The sequence below is a fragment of the Hemiscyllium ocellatum genome, chromosome 35, assembly GCF_020745735.1.
Source record: "Hemiscyllium ocellatum isolate sHemOce1 chromosome 35, sHemOce1.pat.X.cur, whole genome shotgun sequence".
NCBI lineage: Eukaryota > Metazoa > Chordata > Chondrichthyes > Orectolobiformes > Hemiscylliidae > Hemiscyllium > Hemiscyllium ocellatum.
The window spans coordinates 13,390,006-13,417,862 of record NC_083435.1 but is presented as its reverse complement, the minus strand read 5'-3'; the positions used below and the strand labels follow the sequence as shown (position 1 = coordinate 13,417,862).

At 46.1% G+C, this 27,857-nt stretch overlaps 1 protein-coding gene across 1 annotated transcript in view; it reads right to left on the bottom strand.

Moving 5' to 3' along the window:
* Positions 1-23,139, bottom strand: part of LOC132832717 (N(G),N(G)-dimethylarginine dimethylaminohydrolase 1-like) — a 78,352-nt gene extending 55,213 nt beyond the window's left edge. Inside the window, exon 1 of the mRNA XM_060850827.1 lies at positions 21,992-23,139. Within this exon, the coding sequence (XP_060706810.1) occupies positions 21,992-22,282 (291 nt within the window). The 5' untranslated portion in view covers positions 22,283-23,139. The remainder of the gene's footprint in view (positions 1-21,991) is intronic.
* Positions 23,140-27,857: the final 4,718 nt, after the last annotated feature.

Below are 27,857 nucleotides of genomic sequence, written 5' to 3'. Positions count from 1 at the left end.
ATTAATTTTCTCAGTATTGCTGTGAGCTGTGGCTTTTAACCAGGGACCAGAGACTTTACAATTTCTGAACCAGTCAGTCTACACCTCCTGCAAGAAAGTGAGAAATTCCTGGGGAAGAGAGAGAGATTGATGAACAGCAAATCCTGACCAGGCATAGAATCATCTCAGTGAACCCTGAGGACAGGGGCTGTTGAACTGCCTTCATAGCTTTCGTTCAACTCATAACACTAATGTTTTTATCTCTGTATGTGTATAGGAGGAGTTTTATAAAGGGATTGGAATTTTATCAAGAAAAGTTATATGACAATGGTTCATAATTGTTTACTTCTAACTAGAATCTGTTTCTTTGTAATGGATGTAAATTCTGTTTAACTACAGAAATCTGGTCTGTGCTTCCTATTAATGTGGATCTAAAAGACAGGTAAATTGGAGCTATTTGTGAACTTCTAGAAAATATTTAAACATAGGACGTAATTTTTATCTTTCCACTCCAGTGAGGTGTGATACAGGTAAGAACATGCAGATTTCTGAATGTTTTATGAGCTACAGCAACAAGTACAAAGCCAGGATGTTGAAGAAATAATGCTAAGTAATCAAAAGGAGGAGTAGAAATAAATACTTCTATTTATAATTGTTTTCTATAATACATATTTTGACTTGGATGAGGAAATTGTGAAGGATGTGGCCAAAAGACTGCGTAAAAGGGAGAAGTTGTCTCTCGCTGTTTCTCTCTACAGTAAAAATTATCTAAACTCATGAAGAAAGACATTTTCCCACAAATGCACAGTAGTCAAGTTTGCAGATAACACAAAAATGCAAATGGACAATATGACACAAACACTTTGCAGAGAAACATAGACAAGTCAAGCAAGTACGAAAAAAAAAACTTGGTCAGGTGGACTATAATATGGGAAAGTGTGAGATTGTGCACTTTGACAAGAATAGAAGAGCTGAATATTATTACAACAGAAACCGACAGCACAGAGGGAATTGAGAGTCCTTGTGTATAAATTGCCAAAAGATAGCATCCAAGCTCAGAGGTAACTGGGAAGGCAAATGGAATATTGGCCTTTGTTTCAAAGGAAACGACGTTGAAAAACATGCAGTTCTCACGAGTTCAAATAAACACTTCTACGTATATCCTAAATGTACAGAATACTGTTCATTGTATTATAACACTCTGGCATAGTTGTTCTTCTCAGATCTAGACTGCATGCCTGACTGTTGATTTTAGGATTCCAAATTACACATTTCATTACTGTGTTCAAAGCTGCTGAGAGGCTGCAGGGATCTACTTGAAGAATTGTAGGGATTCATACAACTGTGGATAGACCAGAGAAAATGGGATTATGCTCCTGAGGTGGTGAACAGGCTGTTAAACTTGTGCGGGATTGGATGGAGAAAACAAAGAGAAGCTGTTCCTAATGGCTGAAGGGTCAGCAACCAGATTTAAAGTGTTTGGGAACAAGTATCTTAGGATTGGATTTCACAGAGGAGAACAGGAAGCAAGGTCAGAGAGAGAGAAACGAATTGGAAAAAGTACAGACTGGATGGGCTGAATTGCGTCCTTCTGTGTTAAGTGAAAGGAAGTCAGAGACATCAGCAGCATTAGCAACACAAAAGCTTAGGTGACCAAAAGCACCATCCGCTAGTTTTGCCTGCATTCAATTGACCAGAAATGTCAGCAGTGACAGAGATTAAAATAAACTAATGGAAATCAAACTCCTACCTAAGAATAGTGATTCAACATGCATACTTTCTTCAAATGTAGAGTTTAAAGAGCACTCAGTACGTTCTGGTCATGTGCATGCCTGCATTCATAGGGTTTTATTTCAATACATGGTTTGTGGTTCAACCCATTCAAAACAGTCACAGAGACCTGAAGATGCTTCCTGCAATCCTCACATAGAGTCGTGGAGATGTACAGCATGGAAACAGACGCTTCAGTCTACCTCACCCATGCTGACCAGATATCCTAAGCTAATCTAGTCCCATTTGCCAGCACATGGCCCAGATCCCTCTAAACCTTTCCAATTCATATACCCATCCAGATGCCTTTTAAATGTTGCAATTGTACCAGCCTCCACCACTTCCTCTGCCAGCTCATTCCCTACATGCACCACCCTCTGCATGAAAAGGTTGACCCCTTAGGTCCCTTTTAAATCTTTCCCTCTCACCCTGAACCTTATGCCCTCTGTGTCTGGTAGCAGTATCTGTGCAGTTTCTCAGCCCACCAGTCCTCAAATCCCCTCTTCCTTGTGCAACTGGCATGGGGCCCTCACAGTTATTCACATCACCCACCGCTTCCTCCATGTCAATAAACCCTTAAAAAATGTATATGAAAGGACATTCTATTTGTGTACGCAAGCGTAAATACTGTGCTCAATGAAACAAGGGCTGAATACTTCTGGCACACTTCCAGGAAACTCCTGAATGCTGAAACTGGCGGTCCAACCCTTTGCCCAGCATTGTGATGGCGCTCTGACCCATATAATATCTCTTCCATTTATAATAACTCTTCCATACACAGATATAATGGAGGTCTCAACAGGCTAAATGTGTTGGAGATGGGAGAATTTAGAACTCGAGGTCACCACTGAATGATAAGGGGCCACTCCTTTAAAACACAAATGGAGGAAAAGAAAATTCTCCACCTCATTGGGCATTGAGAATCTACAGAACCGCCTTAGGGCAGATTAGATTACTTACAGTGTGGAAACAGGCCCTTCAGCCCAACAAGTCCACACCGACTCTCCGAAGAGCAACCCATCCAGACCCATTCCCCTACATTTACCGCTTTACCTAACACTACGGGCAATTTAGCATGGCCAATTCACCTAACCTACACATTTTTGGACTGCGGGAGGAAACCAGAGCACCTGGAGGAAACCCACGCAGACACAGGGAGAACGTGCAAACTCCACGCAGACAGTTGCCTGAGGCAGGAATTGAACCCAGGTCTCTGGTGCTGTGAAGCAGCAGTGCTAAGCACTGTGCCACCGTGCCACCCACAGTCTTCCTCAAGAGGTGACGGAAACAGACACTTTGAATCTTTTTAAGGCAGAGATATTCTCAGTAAGGAAGCGGGTGAAAGGTTATGGAGGGGCGCGATAGTGAGGGTGGAGACAGGCATAAAGTGTAATATACAATAGACGATTGGTGCAGGCGGAGGCCATTCAGCCCTTCGAGCCTGCACCACCATTCAATATGATCATGGCTGATCATCCTTAATCAGTATCCTGTTCCTGCCTTATCTCCATAACCCTTGATTCCACTATACTTGAGAGCTCTAATCAATTCTTTCTTAAATGAATCCAGAGACTGGGCCTCCACTGCCCTCTGGGGCAGAGCATTCCACACAGCCACCACTCTCTGGAAGAAGAAGTTTCTCTTCATATCTGTCCTAAATGGTCTACCCCGTATCAGCTAAGATCTTATAGAATTGGGGAGCTGTGGGGTGTAGGCTCAAGGAGTCAAAAGTCTGGAAAAGCACAGCAGGTCCGGCAGCATTCCCAGGAGCAGAAGAGTTGATGTTTAAGTCATTGGCCCTTCATCAGGAATCAGGGAGCCAAGTGGACGACACTTGTTCCAATTCATAAGTCACGTTACTACACCTATCTCAGGAGGGTTGCAGTGACCAAGGACCACCTATCAGCCTTGCACATGCGACATAAAAATAAACCTCCCCTTTCCAGATGTGCGTGTTTACTTGCAGCACAGGACTTTAACTCCACAGAGTGGCAACACCTTTAAAAGACAAAATAAAGCCCAAGACACTTTGCAAGAGCATTATAAAACAATGCACAGATTCCAAGCCACCCCAAGAGAGATATTAGGTTTGGTCAAAAGGGTAGATTTTAATGTAGAATCTTAAAAATAGGAATGCAAGGTGGAGAGGTGCCAGGAGATAATTTCAGAGCTTGCAAACTTGGCCATTGTGCATTTGTGGGGAAAATGAGTTTCTTCATGCTTCAAGGTGACCAAGTGGAGGAGTGACAAGGACCGCAAAGAAAGAGGCCAGAATTGTGAGGTGTACTGCTGTCTTGGAAGAGAGCACAGCTATGGGAAGATCCTGGTCCTCACAAATCGCATCAGGGGCCAATCTCTGTCTCTCGCTCTCTCCCAGCATCTCTGTAGGTGCCCAGTCCTCAGGTCAAGAAAGTTACAATTTGCCAGAATTCCTTGCTTCAGTGCATTGGAAGACAGCTGCGAAATTCATTCAAGCTCATCTAGAAGGGCCTGCCACAGTTAAATAAACTGGTCGTTAGTCAACAGTGGAAAATGGCCATGTGATTGGAGGTGGGGTGCACCGAAGGCAGACCGCACATTCGGAGGAGGTCACAGCACCTTTGGGATGGAGTGGAATGGAGGAGGAATGGGGGAGTTATAAAAAAAACTCTATAATTCAAATGTTTGATCTGGAAGATGGAATTTCCTACAGTGTAGCATTCCCTCTATCCTGCACTGGGCCCTGGGAGTTGAACGCCTGAATTCAGGGGGTTAGTGGTTAGCCTCACAGTGCCAGGGATCTGGGTTTGATTCCATCTTCGGGCGGCTGTGTGGGGTTTACATGCTTTCTCCATGTCTGCATGGGTTGCATGGGGTGCTCTGGCTTCTTCCCACAGCCCCAAAATATGCAGATTAGGTGGACTTGCCAAGCTAAATTGCCCCATAGTGTCTGGGGATGTGCAGGCCATGGGAAATGTAGGGTTACAGATATAGGGTAGAGGCAAGGGTCAGTGCAGACTCAAGGGGACAAATGGCCTGCTTCCACACTGTAGGGATTCTATGCAGACAGAGAGAGAGAGAGAGAGAGAGAGAGAGAGAGAGCGCGCGAGACAGGGAGGGAGGGAGAGAGAGACAGGGAGACAGGGAGGGGGGAGGGAGAGAGAGAGAGAGACGGGTAGGGGGGAGGGAGGGAGAGAGAGAGAAGGGGAGAGAGACAGACAGACAGACAGAGGGAGGAGGGAGAGAGAGAGACAGGGAGGGGGAGACAGAGATAGGGAGGGGAGGGGGGGGAGAGAGAGAGAGAGAGAGAGAGAGAGAGAGAGAGAGAGAGAGAGAGAGAGAGAGAGAAAGAAAGAAAGGAAAAGAGAGAAAGAAAGTATAGAGAGAGAGAGAGAGAGACAGACAGACAGAGACAGAGAGAAAGACAGAGAGACAACGACTGACACTCCAGCCTGGGCTGTCGAATGTGTCTCATTATCCCTATAACCTTTCATGTAACCCTCACTATGTTAGGTGAAACACCACAGCAGCAGCTTGTATTTAACTGTAATCAACAGCTTTTCACAATGAAACTCGCTCCTAAGCTGGTTCCTAGGAGTGTTGTCAGACTGAATATGATGAAAAAAAACAAAACTGTTGGACAAACTCAGCAGTCTGAGTTTGGCGGCACGGTGGCACAGTGGTTAGCACTGCTGCCTCACAGCGCCTGAGACCCGGGTTCAATTCCCGACTCAGGCAACTAACTGTGTGGAGTTTGCACGTTCTCCCCGTGTCTGCGTGGGTTTCCTCTGGGTGCTCCGGTTTCCTCCCACAGTCCAAAGATGTGTGGGTCAGGTGAATCAGCCATGCTAAATTGCCCGTAGTGTTAGGTAAGGGGTAAATGTAGGGGTATGGGTGGGTTGCGCTTCGGCAGGTCGGTGTGGACTTGTTGGGCCGAAGGGCCTGTTTCCACACTGTAAGTCTAATCTAATCTAATCTACCAGCCTCTGAGGGAAGAAAGCAGAGTTAGTATTGAGTCTGGTGACTTTTCCTCAGAATTGTTAGCAGCCAGGGAGACGTGGTATTTACAGCGAAGTCAAAGGGGGTCGCGAGAAGGAGAGAGAGATGAGTGGATAGGTGGAGATGGAGCCCAGAGAGATAGAGAGTTGTGAAACAAGGAAATAATGGATAGCAGGCCTGCACGGAAGAAAAGCTGAATAAGTAATAATAAGAGTAGGAGTAGGAGAAAACGGGTGAGTTGTATTGAATACAACCCATATAGTTCGATAATGGGCAGGGGAGTATGTGAGAAGGGCTAACTGCTCAAATCAACCCATGTCATAACAGGTGATTATTGGATTTGAGAGATTAAAAATCATGGAAGGATGGAATCAGATTACAAAGTTATTGAACTGGATGTTGAGTCCTAGAGGCTATAGGATTCCCAAGCGGATAATGAAGCATAGTTCTTTGAGCTTGTGCTAAGCCATATAGGTTAGGTCAATGACCAACAGCTCATTGAAAGAGGTAGGGTTTTCAGAATCATCTTAAAACAGATCCCGACCAAAAGATCTCACAACGTACCAATACAAAGATGACGAGTGGAGCACTTATACCCAATGTCAATAGACAATAGGTGCAGGAGTAGGCCATTCTGCCCTTCGAGCCAGCACCACCATTCATTATGATCAAGGCTGATCATCCTCAATCAGTATCCTGTTCCTGCCTTATTCCCATAACCCTTGATTCCACTATCCTTAAGAGCTTATCCAACTCTTCCTTGAAAGTATCCAGCGACTTGGCCTCCACATCCTTCTGGGGCAGAGCATTCCATACACCCACCACTCTCTGGGTGAAGAAGTTTCTCCTCAACTCTGCTCTAAGTGGCCTACCCCTTATTTTTAAACTGTGTCCTCTGGTTCAGGACTCACCCATCAGCGGAAACATGCTTCCTGCCTCCAGGGTGTCCAATCCTTTAATAATCTTATACGTCTTGATCAGACCCCCTCTCAGCCTTCTAAACTCAAGTGTATACAAGCCCGGTCACTCCATCTTTCAGCGTAAGATAGTTCCACCATTCCGGGAATTGACCTCGTGAACCTATGCTGCACTCCCTCAATAGCCAGAATGTCTTTCCTCAAATTTAGAAACCAAAACTACACACAATATTCCAGGTGTGGTCTCACCAGGGCCCTGTACAGCTGCAGAAGGACCTCTTTGCTTCCATACTCAATTCCTCTTGTTATGAAGGCCAGCATGCTATTAGCTTTCTTCACTACCTGCTGTACTTGCACGCTTGCTTTCTTTGACTGATGTACAAGAACACATTGATCTTGTTGTACTGCCCCTTTACCTAACTTGACTCCATTTAGGTAGTAATCTGCCTTCCTGTTCTTGCCACCAAAGTGGATAACCACATATTTATCCACATTAAACTGCATCTGCCATGCATTTGTCCACTCACCTACCCTGTCCAGGTCACCCTGTATTCTCCTAACATCCTCCTCACATTTCACCCTGCCACCCAGCTTTGTGTTATCAGCAAATTGGCTAATGTTACTTTTAATACCTTTATCTATATCATTAATGTACATTGTAAAAAGCTGCAGTCCCAGCACTGATCCCTGCGGCACACCACTGATCACCGCCTGTCATTCCAAAAGGGAGCTGTTTATCACTACTCTTTGTTTCCTGTCAGCCAACCAATTTTCAATCCATGCAAGTATTTTGCCCCTAATACCATGTGCCCTAATTTTGCTCACTAACCTTCTATCAAAGGCCTGAAGAAGGGCTTATGCCCAAAACGTCGATTCTCCTGCTCCTCGGATGCTGCCCTGCCTGCTGCGCTTTTCCAGCACACACTTTTCAACTCCTTTATATTTTTGGTCAGTTTACTTTCGTTCCTTATTTTTTCTTTGTGTATTTCCTTTTTAGTTATCCTCTGTGTTCTTTAAAAGCTTCCCAGTCCTCTGATTTCCCACTCTTCTTTGCTATGTTATACTTTTTCCCTTTTGTCTTTATATGGTCCTTAACTTCCCTCGCCATCCACGGCTACCCCTGCCTCCCCTTAGGATCTTTCTTCCTTTTTGGAATGAACAGATCCCGCATCTTTTACATTATACCCAGAAATACCTGCCATTGTTGTTCCACTGCCATCCCTGCTAGGGTATTGCGCCATTGAACTTTGGCCAGTTCCTCCCTCAGAGCTCCATAGTTCCACTTATTCAACTGAAATATTGTCATTTCCAATTCTACCCTCTCCCTTTCAAACTGTAACGAGATTTAGACAGTAATTGTCCCTCAGTCAAAAACAGTCACCGTCACACTGGCATTAGTGTGCATTTACTGCAGATTAGTTTTGCCACATTGCAACAAAGCAGCTCATGGATTGTCCAGCACTACCAAGAAATCCAGGAGCCGGGAAGAGCGCTATGTAAATGCAGGTTTCTGCTGCCATTGCGGAAGGGCTCATCACTTTGCAGGGAGAATGCTGGATGGGCCAACATCACACAGTCCTCGTGGGTCTGGAGGGCTGTGACCTCAGCACATGATGATCTCAAACGTTTTCAATTCGCTTTGCCCCCTGGATGGTTCTGCATTTTGAAGAGCAGCTGCCTGGAATATTCCATGACCAGAGAATCAACAACAACTAAAATTACTGAGCAAACAAATCTAAACGTCCGACCTGAAACACAGCAGAGCCTGGATCACAAGTTGCCTGTTGCAAACGCGGATTGAGCCACTCCCACCCAAACCTGCCAACATCACTGTCTGTGCACTGTACGTTCAAAGATTCACTCATTCAGCATTGAGCGGCTGAAGCATCCTCTACCTTTAGTGACTGCATGCAGCATCAAACTAAGACATCCCACCGGTTTGGCTCCCTCCAATTACCAAGGCAAACAAGGGCCTACAAATCAAGGCTTTCTCCAATTACAGTATATGCTAACAAGATCTATCACATCTCCCAGTTTATTAAAACAGAAGGTTAAGTTTGTGGTTCATAAGAACCAGAGCCAGGAGTAGGCGATTCAGCCTAAATAGTTTGCTTCACCATTTAACACCATCATGGCTGACCTCATTAGAGTCTCAACTCCACTTTCAAATCTGCTCACCGCAACCCTTTAGCAGACGAGCAGGAAGCTGGAAGAACAGAGCAAGCCAGGCAGCATTGGGAGGTGAAGTAAAAAAGTATGGTGCTGGAAAGTGTGGGCGGCACGGTGGCACAGTGGTTAGCACTGCTGCCTCACAGCGCCTGAGACCCGGGTTCAATTCCCGACTCAGGCGACTGACTGTGTGGAGTTTGCACGTTCTCCTCGTGTCTGCGTGGGTTTCCTCCGGGTGCTCCGGTTTCCTCCCACAGTCCAAAGATGTGCGGGTCAGGTGAATTGGCCATGCTAAATTGCCCGTAGTGTTAGGTAAGGGGTAAATGTAAGGGTATGGGTGGGTTGCGCTTCGGCGGGTCGGTGTGGACTTGTTGGGCCGAAGGGCCTGCTTCCACACTGTAAGTAATCTAATCTAAAGTAATCTAATCTAAAAAAGCACAGCAGGTCAGACTGCATCCGAACAGCAAGAGAGTCGACGTTCTGGGCATGAGCCCCTCATCAGGAATTCATTGACTTTCCTACTCCTCGGATGCTGCCTGACCTGCCGTGCTTTTCCAGGGCCATACTTTTCAACTTTGATCTCCAGCGTCTGCAGTCCTCCCTTTCTCCTGAAGGAGAGATCCTGAAGAAGAGTTATACCCAAAACGTTGACTTCACCACCTCCTCATGATGCCTGGCTTGCTGTGTTCTTCCAACCTCCTACTTGTCCACTTTGGATTCCAGCATCTGCAGTTTTTTTTTGTCTCTCAACATAACCCTTTAAGCCATTACGGTACTAATGAAAAATCTGCCTACCTCCTCCTTAAATTTATTCAATGTCCTGGTGTCTACCACATTCTGGGAGGGTGAACTCCACAGATTTACAACCTTTCAAGAAAAGAGATTCCTCCTCATCTTTGTTTTAAATCTACTACCCCTTAGTCTAAAGCTAGGGAATCTCGTTCTAAATTGTCTCATGGGTGGGATGTTTCCTCCACCTCTACATTGTCAATTGCCTTTAGCATCGTACATACCTCAATTAGATCTTCCCTCGTTTTTATGAACCTTATTGAGTATAGGCCAAAATTGTTCAATCTCTCTTCATAAGGCAAGCTTTTTGTTGCTTCTATCCTGTAGGAATTCATTTGGTCCATCAAGTCCACCCCGATCAGCATCCCACCATTCCCTATAACCCTGCATTTCCCATGGCTAATCCACCTAACCTGCGCATCTTTGGATGGTGGGAAGAAGCCAGAGCACCCAGAGGGAACCCATACAGACAAAAATGTGCAAACTCCATCCAGTTGCCCAAAGGTAGAATTGAACCCAGGTACCCAGTATTGGGAGGTAGCAGCACTACCCACTGAGCCACCATATCTTCTACCCTCTAGAACTCTCGTGAACCTTTTCTGAACTGTTTCCAGTCCCTTTTTTTTGACAATGTGAATTGTTCTCTTTTTATACATTAACTGCACATTTTCACTCTCACATTCTCAATAAACTATCCTACAAATCCTGCAGGCACCATACCAACCTCAGCAGCACAAACTCTCACCATACATACTTTTATAGTTAGTTTGTTAGACCCTGGAAAAGTAGTGACTCTGTCTCGGCATCAGCTATATATAACATCACGTTAACACTTACTGCACACAGACTGATAGCGTAATGCACACTTCCACGGTGCTACATTGCAACAGCACCTTGACTGTAGAGTCAAACTTCACAGAAACAGTTCCCTCGGCTCAACTCGTCCATGCTGTCTATTTCCTAAACCGAAGTAGTCCCATTTGCCCCATATCCATAGAATCCATACCGAACAGAAACAGGCCATTCGGCCCATTGAATCTGCACAGACTCTCTGAAGAGCATCCCACCCAGCACTCTACCTTATCCCCATGAGTCCACATTTTTCATAGCTAATCCACCTAGCCTTCACATCCCTGGATACTACGGACAATTTAGCATGGCCAATGCAGCTAAACTGCACGTCTGTGGACTGTGGGAGGAAACCTGAGCACCCGGCGAAAACCCGCACGGATGTGGGGAGAATGTGCAAACTCCACACAGACAGTCACCCAAATGAGGGACTGAACCTTGGCAATGGCGCTGTGCCACTCCTGACTATCCCTCTGAACTCTTCCTATTCATGCACATGTCCAAATATCTTTTAAATGTTGTAACTGTACCCGTCCCTAACACTTCCTCTGGCATCCCATACACGCAGCACCCTCTTAAGTCTAGGTACCTTTTAAATCTTTCCTCTCTCATTCTTAACTTATACTCTCTAGTTTTGGACTTCCCCACCCTGGGGAAAAGACCTTGGCTATTCACCCTGTCATGCCCTTTATGATTATATAAGCCTCTATAATGTCATCTCTCAGCCTCTAACACAGCTGAGAAAAATAGCCCCAGCCTATCAGCCCCTCCTTATAACTCAAACCCTCCAGTCTCAGTAATGTTTTTTTTGCACTCTTTCCCATTTAATAACACCCTTCTGATTGCAGTGTGATTGGCACAGTGACCAGTACATCTGGCTCTACACCAGTATTACTAGTTTCTCAATCTGGTTTATTGAATGGTCTCTAATCACAAAGCACACTGTTTGTCATTGTATTTTTCTGTCCCGTCTGGAAGGGGACGTTGAGTTAAAATGAAAAATTGTGGGCAGACAAGGGACTATTAGAAAACCCAGTCACTGGAATTTTCTGTCTTGCTGTAGGGAGATGAGGAAACATATTTGTTGTTTCCTGATCTAATTGCTGACAGGATTTCCAGAAGGCAAGTAAGATTTCAAAAGTACATTGAATTAAATTTAATAAATTTCATTAAAGATGTTTGCGCTGCTTTGCAGGCTAAAAAACAAAATAATGGAAAAGGCGTTTTCAGAATCTTTAAAAAAGAGAAAGAAAGATTTTGTGAGGATTTCCACAGGGTAGAGCATTAATTCAACAGGAATCTGTCCAAAAGTAGGCCCCATTTCAGCAGGAAAAGAGGATGCTGGCTCTCAAGAATGTTTTTTTTGCAACCAGATGCTGAGCATTTCCAACTTGTCAGTCTTCCAACGCTCCACACAAACCCTTTCACCAAACACTTGCCGAGGTCACAGAGGTCAAGGTAAAAGTTCAAACCAAATCAATAAAGACTTCAGTTCTGCTCTCAGGAGGGAGGTGGATGGGCAGCCAGATGTTGTTCCTTCAAATTTCGAACGGGTTGTGCAGGAAGGTATTTTCACTTGGGGGGGCGGAAGAGAGAGGGAAGGGGAGGGGTAGTCCAAGGACGTCGCTATTAAATATAGACACAACTAGCCCTCACAAATGGAATTGCAACCATGTGGAACATTTGAGCTGAATAATATAGACACGTTTCGGGGGGGGAGCCCAGGAGGGAGACAGAAATAGAAGGAACATGTTGATAAGTGGAGATAATGTGGGGTAACAATGCAAACATTGGCATGGACCAGACGGGTCAAGTGGTCTGCTCTCATGCTGTAAATCTTCTGCGCAACACCACATGAAAATTCCTTCTGCAGGATCTGTCATGGGCTCATAAATCCACATTACGCCACAGGAGATGGAGATTTAAGCCTTAAACAGGAATCTCATGCCTGAACCGATGGTTTTTAATTCTTCCCTCTTAAACAAAAAAAAAGGGGTACATTTGTGTCCTCGCTGTCTGGCCTTTAAACATGTCAATGGATAGAATATTGTCTCATGACCCACTTTTCCACCCTGTTCCAACAATGCCGAACAGTTTCCTAGGTGTCAAGACTACCTTGACCACTTTTTTTAGCTGCTTAGATTAGAATGTTGAATTTCCACTGGAGCACCCCGAATGAACTGGGTGGTCCGAGGTCAAACCGATTTCTGCTGCAGGCACAGATTGCAGTCCATACACTCAAAATTCCGACCATCTGCTTAACCAATGCTAGATCGGAGCCAGGCACCGAACGACAGTGAAATAATCTGAAGCTGCACTCCTGAATCCTGGGTGGAGGAAGAAAAAGACAGAGACCCTTGAGTGTACACAAAGTCTGTCTTTATGGGAGTGCGTCTGCCATCAACTCCGATCTTGCAAGAGAAACAATTTCAGGCGGAATTGCATTATTCAGGCACAAGTGAAATGAAAAGCTTTCATTCAAGACTTGTCACAGCGAGAGGACAGAGTGGCTCCCTGAATCTCTCACAGGACTGCATACAATGAAACCCTTTTGCGCTGTCTTCCTTTCCCATTGACAGATTGTGAAATGCAAAGATTCCCTTCATCTTCTCACTATTAAATTAACAGAACACACACAGGCATCTGGCCCAAGGAACCTACGCTGCACCGTCAATTCCATTGACATACTCTTTTCCCCTTCGAGTGCATTGACTTTCCTCTCTGAGGAAACCCACCATCAATTCAATGAAATTGATTGGGCATGGAAACAAATAAATTTGCAAATTTAGGGAATTAGAGCTGGTGAAATGAGCGCGATTGGTCTACAGATAGCAGGGATGGATGGGCCAAATAGCCTTCTTCTATACCACTAAATCACACTGTTGATCTAACACCACGCTGTTTGGTAGCAATTTCTACATCATTAGGTGAGGAAATGTATCCTGAACTCATGATTAGTGATAATCTTGCAGTTTTGTTCCATATTTTAGCTTCCTTGGGGCTCCGCTGTTCTTAATAATCCTACCCGAACAATCAGCTATTTCTGGTGATTAAAGCTGCTGGCCCTGTGCTAGAGTGGGAATGATGTCTCAAAAGTGGACACCTCCGCCCCATAGCTGTATTTGCCTTTTCTGTCCAGGCCCATTTGCCTTCAACAATGTCTACGGACACAAACCTGGGCATTTTGCCACGTCAGTGTGTTTGCACACTGCTCCTCCCATTCTCAAGTGAATCATTCTGTTGATCAAACACTCGTTTCATTAATAATGCCAGAATATCCAACCACAGAGATATTCTGCAGAAGCCACGCCTAAGGAGCACCATTCCAAACAAAGCATCCACATTTGCAAATTACACACACACACACACACACACACACACTCCCCGATGACAAACCAAGACAAGATCAGAAAAACGAAAAACTGCATGGAAGTTATAAGAATGAGTCAAGTTAACCAGTGGGCATGCAAGCTCTGAGGAACAGCAGGAGGCCATTCAGCCCCTCAAGCCTGTTCCACCTTTCTTGAGTAATGGCGATCTTTATCCATCTTGGCTGTATGACCCATCCCCATGACCCTTGGCTGGCACCATCTGCTGGTCTCAGATTTATTAATTATGACGATATCAATTTTATTGATGTTTTGTTCTGTATTTTCTAAGAACGGTTCAACAAATTCTCTCCAAAGTGGCGCTATTTGCAATCTCGACCAAGGTGACAACTAGCTACTGAAGTTAGCTTGCAGATATTAAGCTCAAACTGTGCACATCTGAATGAAGATCAAAAGCTTCCATTGTAGTGTTCAATTTATTGCATTGATTCAGTGACAAGCAGTTTTATATTGCAAGCTTTCTTTTGTTGTTGGACAAAAGCTAACAGGATCAGAGAGGCATTCACAAAATCTAAAAGTAGTCCTACAGCACATGGACTGCAGCGGTTTAAGAAGGCAGGTTATTACTACCTTCTCAAGGGCAACTAGGAACTGGCAATAGATGGTAAGCAGTCAGCGATGCCCACATCCCAGGAGTGAACTTAATAAAAAGATATTCAAGCTTAAAAAGCAGGAAACCTCTAATGCAAGACCATTAGCTGTCACAAAATCAAGGAGGTCATGACTTTAAATCCTCAATTACCCCTGTTAGTCCAGGCTCCTTAATAACACACAGTGACCCCTGCCAGTCAAAGTATGCTTGTGAACTTTGCACTTTGACCCTCACTAGGCAAAGAGTAGTAAGGATTACAGAGAACACCAAGACAGTTAGATTGATTGAACACAGAGGTCTGTATGATCTAAGTGAACAATGGGTTGAATGGACCTACTTCTATAACCATACCAATGATAATAGCTCCTTACCAACCTACAGAAAACAGCATTCATTGAAATGTCCTTTTATGTAGAATAGCATCCTACTTTCTTCAGAAGCTGTAGTCACTGAGAAGCAGATGTCATGTAACAGCCAATGAGGAGCGTGCGTGTGCAAAAGATTGATTTTTAAAGAGTGATTGAAATGATGGGCAGTCTGGTAGTTTCTTTTATCAATCACTGACATCACTGACAAGTCTAGCACACTCCATACAAATCAGCACAAGCCAAACAGTCAACAAGAAATCAACTGACCTTCAAAGTGGAAACTATAAAAAAATGCTGCCAAATTACTTTTTAAGCTGCTCTCAACTCAACCCTCCCTGCCCCAGACCTCAGAGTCCACCCCTGTACTCACTCATCACAACCAGCTACCAGTCCAGCAATATGAAATTTTGAAACACGTTGTGGTTTTTCAGATTGCACCATGGCCTCACTCCTTCACATATCTCATAGCCTTCTCCAGCACCACACCCCTCCAACATCTCTAAGCATCAGTAATTTCATCCATCCACCATTGGTGACCAAGGTAATGCCACCAAACGCAATCAACCTCACCCTGTCCTGCTACATCCAAAACTCAAGCTCCTCCTTTAAGCAAGTAAAAAATGAGGTCTGCAGATGCTGGAGATCACAGCTGCAAATGTGTTGCTGGTCAAAGCACAGCAGGCCAGGCAGCATCTCAGGAATAGAGAATTCGACGTTTCGAGCATAAGCCCTTCATCAGGAATCCTTTAAGCAGCCCCTTAGCATCAATTCTCCACCAAATTCCTGCTGAATTGCTTCAACATGTGTTGATGTAGCTCCATGTTATGTAAGCTGATAACACACTAGTGGAACTTTAACTGCAATCAGATACAAACTACGCGTAGGCGATATGCTTCTTAATTCAAAATTCCTGCAGCTTATCAACTAGGTAATAGGGAGAAGAAAATAATTTTTAGCAACTCTCCTCCCATCCCACATTACCATCACTTGCCTGCACCTACCTATGATCCAGCTCTGTAATGATTCTATTGCACTTTAATAAGCTACATCAAGTTCACAATACCGCATTGTGTGGCTGAAAGAGGAGACCATTGCTCCTCTACAATCAACCCTAAGCTTTAATCGTACCATAAGTCGATCACTCTGTTCTGAAGATACAGATACCCACAAATGCAGCTTCTCAAAACTATTTTGCTTTTCTTTAGCAGCACGCCTTGCCTCTGTACCATTGGTGTCACAGCCGCCACATGTAACAATGTAACTCAGTCTGTTCATACACATAGTTGCATTCAGGCATGTCACTGATATCAGTGCACTGTGAACATTGTCAAGTGGAAATTGATTATACAAATGAAGTGACACCTCCATTTGACCTGCCTCTTCCAAATCCCCACCGAACCAAGTCAATGCATATTCAAACAAAAACGACAGGAAGGCAAATGGAGTGGACGCAAATACCCAGAATTTGAGGGGGCAGGGTTGGATTACCAGCTACCAGCGGATTCCTCTGGATATAGAAGTGTATAATAAATACTCCCCTATATTCTTGGAATGATTTTAAAAGAAAATTCAGTTTGTCTCAGAAACCTGTTGTGCTTTAAATCATAAAAATAAAAAAAACTTGAGCACAAGCTGTTTTTCAGAAGTTATTGTTTACCTCCAACTGAACAAAAAGTTTCATCTGTTGGTTGGCAATAGCAGTAAAGCATGCAAACTTAGAAATTAGGAGCAGGAGTAGGCCATTTGGCCCCTCAAGCCTGCTCTATCAATGAATAAGGTTATGAATAATGTCGATTGGAGGTCTCTACTTCACTCACTTGCCTTCCCTCTAATCCTTGCAGCACAAATATGTACCAGTTCGCTTGCATATTTCATTTTACTTGAAAGAAAGGGACATAAACTCTATTTAAAACTCTGCATTAGAACTTAATTTTAAAAGAAATGCAGAGAAGATGTTCAATTACAACTTGCAAAAGAGAACGATCATCAAAAGAGGAAATTGTTTAAAATGCCACTGGGCAGGCTCTGTGGAAGTAGCTGAGTTGTTCTTGCAGAGAGCTGGCCAAAGCCGATGGGCTGAATGGTCTCCGTCTGTGGGGGTAACCATTTGATGATTGAGTGGTAATGAGAAAGTGATGTTTGCACAGGTGTTTAGCTAACTGGGTCCCCTAGAGTGGAACTAGAGCAGTTATGGAAGTTGCTCGCTGACTCAACATTTTAGCTTAGTGAAATAAAAACAAAGAACTGTGGGTACTGAAGATCTGAAATAAAAACAAAATGCCACAGAAACTCAGCAGTATCTGAGGAGAGATAGGCAGAGTGAACGTTTTGAGCCGAGTGACTCATCATCAGAACATTCTAGAGATGTTTCACTCTGTTCTCTCTCCCCACAAAAGCTGCCAGACCTGCTGTGTTTTTCCAGCACTTTCTGTTTTTGAATTAGCTCAGTGAGTTCAGCTCAGAAGAATAACAAAACGTTTTGCAGCAAGTGACTTCAAGCAGAAATAGTGAAGGGGCACAAGGTAGGGAAGAGAGATTGTGGCACAGTGAGCTGCCTATAGCAAGAAGCTCAGGGCTCGACTCCCACACCAGAATGTGGTAACCAATGGAGGCAGGTTCATGCATTTTTTAAAATTTACTTCTGATATGGGCATCATTGGCTGGGCCAACATTTATTGACCCTTGCTAGATGCCCTGATCAGAGAACTCAAGATCAAGATGATTGAAGTAAGCAGGTTGAAAGATCTGCCTCAATAGAAGGTGAAGCAACACTTTACATTGGATGGGCTGGACAGTGTAGGTGGTTAAAAGCTTTTCCAGAAACAAGACGGCATTGGTTTGAAGTGATGCGCAAACAGAGGAAGGGTAACATGAGAAAAAATTTTTTTCACACAGTGAGGAGTTAGGATGTGGAATGCACTGCTTGGAAATGTGGTGGAGGCAGGTTCAAAGGAGGCATTCTCAAGGGAATTGGATGATTATTTGGATAGAAATGGAGTACAGGGATATTCGGGGTGGGGGGTACACACAGGAGATTAATGCTAGTTAATTGAACAACCAATTGTGAATCAGAGGAATGACAACTAAACTGGAATCCATGTGAGTGGGATGGATGGATGTAATGTTGAATAAACATGATTCCAATTCCATCAGTATGCACTCTATTACTGCTAGGGTTTAGATCAGAGTGCTGGAAAAGCACAGCAGATAAAGGTGTTCTTGCCCCAGGTGTCAGGTGATATGGGAATGGCGGTGGAAGAACGCCTCATCTTCCACCTCGGAACACTTCAACCCCAGGGCATCGATGTGGACTTCACCAGTTTCTTCATTTCCCCTCCCCCCACCTTACCTTAGTTCCAAACTTTCAGCTCAGCACCATCTTCATGACCTGTCCTACCCAATCTCCCTTCCCACCTATCGGCTCCACCCTCCCTCCCCTCTGACGTATCACCATCATCCCCACCCCCGTTCACCTATTGTACTCTTTGCTACCTTCTCCACCCTCCTCTCTGACCTATCACCTCCATCCCACCCATCCGCCTTCCCCTCCATTTATCTCTCCACCCTGGAGGCTTCCTGCCTCTATTCCTGATGAAGGGCTTTTGCCCGAAATGTCGATTTTCCTGCTCCTCGGATGCTGCCTGACCTGCTGTGCTTTTCCAGCACCACTCTGATCCAACCTCTGGTTTCCAGCATCTGCAGTCCTCACTTTTGCTCTATTACTGCTATACTGGCGTGAAAAATCGTTGAGATTTATCAATGTCTCCAGGACAAAAGCAAAAGAAAGGTTTTAAAAACAAAAAGTTGCCACATGCACTGGTTAAGATCTGGAATTATTCACAGCCAGAAGAGTTCCCCAGGGTTGTCAGTGTTATGCAGCCTGCCCAGCTACATCTGGCAGGACACCAAACATCTGCACAAGCACATTCCTTTTCTTTTGCAAGTCCTGAAAAATTTTCCAGCTAATCATCTCTGTCCTCCCACGCACCCAACAGAAAGTCACCACCTGTGGGAATCAGCAGGGAGAAAGGTCAGTGGAGGGGGACAGAACACGACAGGGATTCAGTAAATCGCACGCTGCAGAATTGCCTGGACGAGGAAACCTGTCATAACTGCACAAGTCTAATACCACACTAGTGCTCAATAACATGAAAGCCCGTCCTTCAAGTCTGGCTGATGTGCTAGTACTGAGAGATACTAGATTAAGATCGCTTATTCGCAAGAGTGGATGAGGAATTTCAATTACAAAGATCGATGGGAGCAGTTGGGAATAACGTCCTTGAGGAACAAAACATTCGAGGGGAAATTCAGAAATTTCTAATTACCAGCAGCATTCAGTATTATGGGAATGGGAAGAGTAACAGGCATTGCCAGAACATTCTCAATGGGCTGAAGGGCCTACTCAGAGTCCGAGAGCTTTACAACATGGAAACAGGCCCTTTGGTCCAACTCATCTCTGCCAACCAAATATCTTAAATTAATTTATCATCATCATGAATCCCAACAGTGTGGAAACAGGCCCTTCAACCCAACAAGTCCATACTGACTCTCTGAAGGGCATCCTAACTAGAGATACCCTACTACCCTATCCCTGTAACTCTGCATTTTCCATGGCTAATCCACCTAACCTCCACATCCCAGGACACTATGGGCAATTTACCATGGCCAATGCATCTTTGAACTGTGGGAGGAACCACAGCACCCAGTGGAAATCCACACAGACACAGGGGAGAACATACAAACTCCACACAGACAGTCACTCAAGGCTGCAACTGAACCTGGGTCCCTGTTGCTGTGAGGCAGCAGTGGCCACCATTAATCTAGTCCTGTTTGCCAGCATTAAACCCATATCCCTTTAAATCCTTCCTATGCAAGTACCCATTGAGATGCTTTTTAAACATTATAACTGCACTAGGTTCCACCACTTCCCCCTCTGCATGAAAGGGTTGCATCTTAGGTCCCTTTTAAACTTTGCCCCTCTCATGCTAAACCTATGCCCTCCAGTTCTGGACTCTCCCACTCTGGGGAAAAAGATCTTGGCCGGTCACTCAATCAGTGTATCTCATGATTTTATAAACCTCTATAAGGTCACACCTCAGCCTTTGACGCTGAAAATAGCCCTGGCCTGTTCAGCCTCCCCATTTTGCTCAAACTCTCCAACTCCAGCAACATCCTTGTAAATCTTTTCTGCACCTTTACAAGTTTAACAACATTCCTGATTACGGAATTTTGCCCGAAAAGTCGACTCTCCTGCTCCTTGGATGCTTCCTGACCTGCTATGCTTTTCCAGTACCACACTTTTTGACTCTGAACTCCAGCATCTGCAGTCCTCACTTTCTCCAACATCTTTCCTACAGCAGCCTTTTCTTATGCTCCTAGCTTTGACAAGGATGAGTAAAATCATGAGGCGAAGGGTCTTGGAAGAGTGGTGAGGGGAAATTGTTATAATAATTGGATGGTTAAAGTACCAGAGGGTACAGACTGAAGATGATTGTCAAAAGCAGCAAAGTCGACAGAAGATAAACATTTTCCAAATGGAACCTACCACCCAAGTGTGTGACAGAGGCATAGTCAATTGAGGATGAAGAAAATGTAAGGTCACAGGAAGCACGTTAGGTAATGACACAAGTTTGCATTGATCTGTTGGACAGCCAGTACAAATGTGATGGGCCAAACAGCCACCTTCTGTGCTGTTACATTTTGAAAAAGGAATTGCCTGAAAGGCAAAATAAAAAGTGTTCTGCACTCAGCCAAGCCCATGGAGATGTTCCTCACGGTGTTACACTGATCCAAATCCAGTTTAAACAAAGGTTGTTGACAGTAGAAACTGGGATTAGGCTTCCCCAACTCGGGATTAGGTTTAGCTTTGTTGCTTTACATAGTAGAGCAGTTGTCCAGTCTCTCTCTCTCTCTCTCTCTCTCTCAGACACAGACGACACTGACACAGACAAACAAGTAATACCTGCCTGGCTGAACTAATGGAATGATCAATGACACTGTAAAGATATCTCGAGCCAGCAGCTGGAGTGAAAAGAGAGAACGGACAAAATGGCACATCCCAGAAACACAGTTCACCCGAAACAGAACTAGCATGCCAGGTGTTGGGAATCACAGTTTGAAGACAGTGACTCGCCCTGTATTAACAAAATAATATGTCATGTTTCAAAATCACCCAAGCCTCAGGCTTGGCCTTAATGACTGTCGGAACAAATCAGTTTAACCTTTTGCAGGAGCAGAGCTACTTGTGTGGCAAGGGATGGAGGGAGGGAGGGGGGAACTGGAAGATGGGTGAGGATCAGATCAAGTAAAAAAAAGGAAGAAATGAAAGGCTAGAGCAGAATGGATGGGTAGTGGTAGTTGAGGGGGTATGGAGGTTAGTTTGGTGGGTGTGATTGGGGGAGGGAGGAGTTGGAGGGGGGAAATGGGGGAGTTGGGGAGGTGATTGGGGTAGGTGGGAGTTCGGAGTGGGATAAATGGGGGAGTTGGAGTACTGGGAAGGATGGTGGGGGTAAATGAAGGGAGGTTGGGAAAGGGGAAGAGATTTGAGAGAGGAGGGGAGAGAATTTGGGGAAGGGGATACTTTGGAGGAAGGGGAGAGTTTGGGAGGTGGAGGCGTTTGGGGAAAATTTTCAGGGAGGGGGAGAGATTTGGTGTGAGGTGTGTTTGGGGGAGCTTGGGGGCTTTGGGGAAAGGGGAGATGGGGAGGGGGAGTTTGGGGCAAAGGAAGTTGGGGGGATATTGTGGGAGACGAGAGTTTGTGAAGAAATTGGGGCAGGGGTTTGGGAGGAGATTGGGCAGAGATTGGGAGGATGAGATTTTTAGGGGGAAATTGGGGATGGGGAGATTGGGTTGGTGCAGTTTGGGGGTGGTTGGGGAAGGGAGTGGTTGGGGAGGGGGAGAGGTTGGGGAGGGGAGGGAGGGGGAGGGAGGGAGAGGTTGGGAAGAGATTGGGGAGGGGGGGAAGAGATTGGGGAGGGGGGGAAAGTTTGGAAGGAGAGCCAGTTGAGGAGTATGGAGGAATGGGGGGGGGGGGGGGGGGGGCGAGCAAAGGGTGAAGAGAGCAGTTGAGTGTGCTTCGGGGTCTGTTTTGGTTTGGGATACACAGCGGGCATCAGCAAAGTGCGGAAGCAGAGCCGGGGGAGGGAGTCCCTCCTGAACCGTCTCTCTCTCTCTCTCGCCCTTGTCTCTCACCTCTTTCCTCCTGTCCGGGTCTGCGGGGCGGGTCAGAAGAGCGGTGTCTCCTTGCACCACCACGGCGTCCTCCACACACAGGCTGAGGGGCAGCCCGGGCTGCTCGCTGGCCGGCAGCTCGATCACCTGCAGGCCCAGTTTCTGCCTCAGGATCCCGGTGTAAACGCCGAGCTGGCGGTGCAGTTTCGCAGCGTCCAGCCCGCAGCCCTCGCTCTCCTCCCCGTCCTTCACCCCCACTCCGGCCGGGATGCCCCTGACGATGGCGTGAGTGTACTTCCCGAACGAAGCCATGGCTCCCGGTGGACACTGTAACCTTTTCCCGGGAACTGGAGACCAGCAGATCAATCTGAATTCGACTTTTCGTTCAGTTGCTAAATTCCGGTCTTTATCGTCTCTACTAGTCCCTCGCTCCTGATATCCTGTCTAACTAATTCTGTGCCCGTTATGAAAGTACAATTACCCCAGTCCAACTCGCCTCCCGCTATATTCTTTTCCCTATATTCCCCCCTCTGTTCCTAACCTCTTTATTCCCGACTTGATTTGAACGTGGTTAAGAATCCCTTCCTCCCTCTCTCTCTCTCCCGTCCTTATAACCCTTATCTCGGAGTCCGCACTAACCCAGCACCGGCTGGTCATGTCATTCCCGCTCGAATTGTGTGTGGGTCCCGGACTCCTCGCACTGTTTTTTAAAAAAAAAATTCAAAACAAATCTGACTTTTTTTCTCCACCTCCCTCTTTTCCCCCCCCCCCCCTCCCCTGTTCCTCACGGCTGCCTCTTGTCAATTGGGCGATTTCGATGTATAATCTGATCTGATATCTCCTCTCCCCCAAGAGTAATCGGCGCTTGACCACGTACCGACCGCCCTGACAAATCTAAAACCTTTCACTCACAAATTCCCTCATGATCCGCCACGCACTCACTCACTCATGGTTACAGTAATCTTCACATCGGATCTGTAGAGTTCCCTTTTTGTACTCCCCACCCCGATTCTTTTTTTTCTCTCTATCGATTTTTGTCTTTATTCTCTCTCTCTCTTTGTCCCCTCTCTCTGGATCCCGCTCCGTTTACGGATGGATACTGTAGTCAATTTGGAAAGTGCTGTGTGTGTGTGTGTGTGCTAACGCCGCCGAGAGACAGAGATTTTAAACGTGACTCGATATATTAAAGCGTTTCCAACGGGCAGTGTTTACAAAGAGAGAGAGAGAGAGGAGGGGTAGCAAAGACAGGACCGAGACAGGGAGGGGAGAGGCGGAGCGGAGGGAAGGTGAAATGAGGTAACGGTTGGTTCCTCTCTTCCAAGATGTACCCAGTCGGTAACTCCCTACGCTGTCAAACCGGGGACGAAGTTTCATTGTAACACGTTTTAAGATACGCGGCCCCCTTTCAGTTCTGAGACCTTTACTCCCCCGGAAATAGTCTTGCTAGGCAGCTGGACTGATGCACAGCAAAATCCCACCAATAGCCAGGAACCCCACCCCCACCAGAGATTTCTTGATGAAAGGCTGATGTTCGAAATGTCCATTCTCCTCAGGATGCTGCCTGAGCCGCCGTGCTTTTCCAGCGTCGCACTCTCAACACTGCCCTCCGGGGGTGGGGAGGGGGGTGTGTGTGTCCCTCAACCTCCTCCTCCCCCCACCCAATCGCCGCCAACTCCACCACCGCGCGGCTTTTGGCCGTTCGGCGTGGCGCCTCCGGCAGTGCGGCGCTCCTGCGGGTGTGCACCGGGCTCGGTCACCGGTCTGGATCCCCTCGCGCTCTCAAGGTCCCTGCGGGGCCGGGGGGTTCATTGAGACTCGAACTCTCGGCCCTCCGGCTCAGTGCGACGCAAGAGAGCGGCAAACGAGGAGGGAGGGGGTGGGGAGGATTACAGGCAGCAAATTGCACCCCACCCCTTCATCAATTGACTTGAAACCTCGCTCCGCTAACGGCGCCAAAAGTGCCGCCTGGATGCAAGGAGAGAAAGTGTGGGGTGGACGGGAGGCCACCAAACAAAGGGAGGAAATCTTCAGGAATTCAAATAACACGGAGAGCATCCAACTTGGGATGGGGGAGGCAAGTAGGGTGGAGGGAGAGCATTCAGTTTTATAAGCCACAACGTCGCTGTGTTCAGAACCTGCTGCTCTCCTGCAGATTCAATCCTCCCCCCAGTGTGGCAGCACGAAACTTGAATTTCCCTCCAGGGAGGACGCTGCTTGGGTTAGAGAAGCCGCATCACATGTAACCACTGGTGGCGCCATTCCCCCACTGATACCTCCTTCCACATCTCTGCTCTTTCTTAATATTTTCCTAATCTACCTGTTCAAAGTTATAGGGTCATAGAGATGTACAGCACGGAAACAAACTCTTCCGTCCAACCCGTCCATGCTGACCAGATATCCCAACCCAATCTAGTCCCACCTGCCAGCGCCCGGCCCATATCCATCCTATTCATATACCCATCCAAATGCCTCTTAAATGTTACAATTGTACCAGCCTCCACTACATCCTCTGGCAACTCATTCCATACACGTACCACCCTCTGTGTGAAAAAGTTACCCCTTAGGTCTCTTTTATATCTTTCCCCTCTCACCCTAAACCTATGCCCTCTAGTTCTGGACTCCCCAACCCCAGGGAAAAGACTTTGTCTATTTATCCTAATAATTTTGTAAACCTCTATAAGGTCACCCCTCAGCCTCCGATGCCCCAGGGAAAACAGCCCCAGCCTGTTCAGCCTCTCCCTATAGCTCAGATCCTCCAACCCTGGCAACATCCTTGTAAATCTTTTCTGAGCCCTTTCAAGTTTCACAACATCTTTCTGATAGGAAGGAGACCAGAATTGCACGCAATATTCCAACAGTGGCCTAACCAGTGTCCTGTATAGCCGCAAAATGACACCCCAACTCCTGCACTCAGTACTCTGACCAAGAAAGGAAAGCATAACAAACGCCTTCTTCATTACCTGCGACTCCATTTTCAAGGAGCTATGGACTTGCACTTTGCTATTATACACCTCTGGAGCAGGTGGGGCTTGAACCCGGGCCTCCTAGCTCAGGGTTAGGGACATTACCACTGCCCCAGCTATCCAACACCCCAATACCTTCTTCCACTCAAACAGTCCTGACCCAAGGCATTCTCAGTTTGTCTTCTGTAGCTCTCACCATCTCTCTGTACCCTTCCATGGTATGGTTTTGTTTTCCTTGGGTTTGTCTGCACTTGTATTGAGAAGTAAGTCTGGAGATATTGGACTTTTTATCCCTGGAACACAGGAAAAGTTAAAGGGGAAATCTGATAGAGGTGTACCAGAGTACAGTGTAGTCAGACAAAAATAGTAGATTTACAGTTAGACAAAAAAATGCGCTGTCAACTGTTACCCCAAAAGGACTGTCAGTGTTGAAATAAATAGGGCATGAGGAAAGATTACAAATGAGGCCTCTCTTCTCTAGATTTTCAAATGTTATGGGTGAAATAACTCCTCAGAGGCAGGTATCCAGTCACCAAGTCACCCTTTATTTATACATTAAGCGACCTTGACTCTGGTGCTGGCTCTCCAGAGTCAGCTCTCGAATGTCAGAATTTCTGACGCTCCAGTTTTAAAATCTGTCAGCCAAGGCTCCATGATTGGAGCAGATTACAGCCCCAGGGAGCTTCTATTCTATGATGTCCAGCTTGCTGATTTTGTTACAATCACTACATTGCACCCCTTTGAGTCTGAGGACAGAGGCCGGTCCTTTTTCTTGGAGAGCCTCCAGGTCAGGTTCCTCCAAATCGGCATTCGATACAGCCGGCATGTAATGCACAGGAGCTGGCCTCTTGTGTTAGGGGTGCTTCAGTAGAATTTGACTCTATTCTTCCAGCAGCAGAGGTGTCAAGGTGGTTACGTCCATCATGTCCATCTCTGATTCAGAGGACTCGTCAATGCTTGTTGGAGAGGGTGAACACACAGGTTCTGGCAGCCTCTCTGACTGTCCTGAGAGCCAAGGCATGTTTTGCCCCAACACTGTATGCGAATTTGTGGCTTTCATGCGGACCACGTGCTTGTTCAGGACCGTTGCACCTGTCCAAACCTTATACACCATTAGTCCTTATGTCGACCACGCCATTTACCCAAGCGGGAACCATTTCTGAGATTCTTGCACCAAATTTCATCTCTGTATCAAATTGTCTCTCTCACTTGTGTCTTGTGTCTCTGACATTGTCATTGCTGACACTGTTTCCCAACCCCGCCCCAAAGTCTAGGAAGATGAGACTTAACCTGGTGCGGAGTCTTCTACCCATTAGCAACTCTGCTGTAGTTGCATGTAGGGTGGTCCAATAATCAAATAACAACCATGACAGTTTGGTATCTAGGAAGGCTGTTTCTTCAAGACAATTCCCATTTGACTTTAGGAAATACTCAAATTCACTGCTGGAAAGCGATGGAACAAGTGAGCAACACTTCGGGGATGTCATGTACTGAAAAAGATGCACACAGCTTTTCAATCATTGTCTCCATGTTTGGCAAAGGGACTGTATTGAAAAGTGTGGTGCTGGAAAAGCACAGCCAGTCAGGCAGCATCTGCAGAGTTGATGTGAGCATAGTGAACATTGAGCCCATGAAAGATTAGATTACTTACAGTGTGGAAACAGGCCCTTCGGCCCAACAAGTCCACACCGACCCGCCACCCACTCATACCCCTAACCTAACACTACGGGCAATTTAGCATGGCCAATTCACCTGACCCGCACATCTTTGGACTGTGGGAGGAAACCGGAGCACCCGGAGGAAACCCACACAGACACGGGGAGAACGTGCAAACTCCACACAGTCAGTCGCCTGAGTCAGGAATTGAACCCGGGTCTCAGGCGCTGTGAGACAGCAGTGCTAACCACTGTGCCACCGTGCCACCCACTAAAGTCCTGCATAGTAGATGAGCAACCTAGTACAAGGTTTACCGGGCCATTCCCATGTATGAGGGGGAGCTTCTGGCAGTAATCTTTGACCTTGTTGGCACTCTGGACACTGCCCCACCTGCACGGCTATGTCTGCATCCAGGCCTGGTACCATACACAACCTCTCACCAACATCTTCATTTTGGGCACCCCTGGATGGCTCTGGCAGAGTTCAGCCAGGGTCTGGTGGCGACCTTTGCTTCGGGCAATCACTCTTGCTTGCCATAACAATATCCTCTACTGTGAGCTGGTCTCTCTCTCTCTGGGTCCAAAGAAGGTTTCAATTCTCGTTGTGATGGCCATTTGGTTTCCCACATCAACAGTTGTTTCAGTTTTGACAGGAATGCGTCTTTATGCATCCAAAGTCTGATTTGTCAGCTGTGACTGGGAGCGTGCTCAGAAAATTTAATACCATTATAGACTCCTCCATTGCGGGTACCACCAGTTGTGTATCTGCCAATGGGAGGCAGCTCAATGTATCTGTATTCGCTACTCAGCCTCCCAGATGGGTGTTTGAACATGTAATTAAGAGCACTTAGTATTAAGGAACATGGCTGAATGTGGCCTGAAGCTGTGGGTGGCACTGCCTTGTCCGCTTTAAGCAGATCAGGTACGGGTTGTGGGCCCATTATTATCACAAATGTTTATCCATCAAAGGTATTGGTGGAAGTTCCTGACTCCAGATATGACCGCCAGTCTTTCTTTCTCTATCTGTGTGCATTAGTCAAAGTCCTGGATGCACACGCTATTGGGCATTCCTCCCTACTGGGTCATCTATGAATTAATACTACCCTGATGCAACATGGAGAAGCATTGTACGTCAACACCAGATCTTCCTTGAGATCATAGTGTGCAGACACCTTGGGCTTGTCTACGTGACCATTTCCAATGCCAGGATGGAGGCCAGATTATGTTTGAAATATCCGTAATAATTTACTGGCCCATGAAATGACCGAA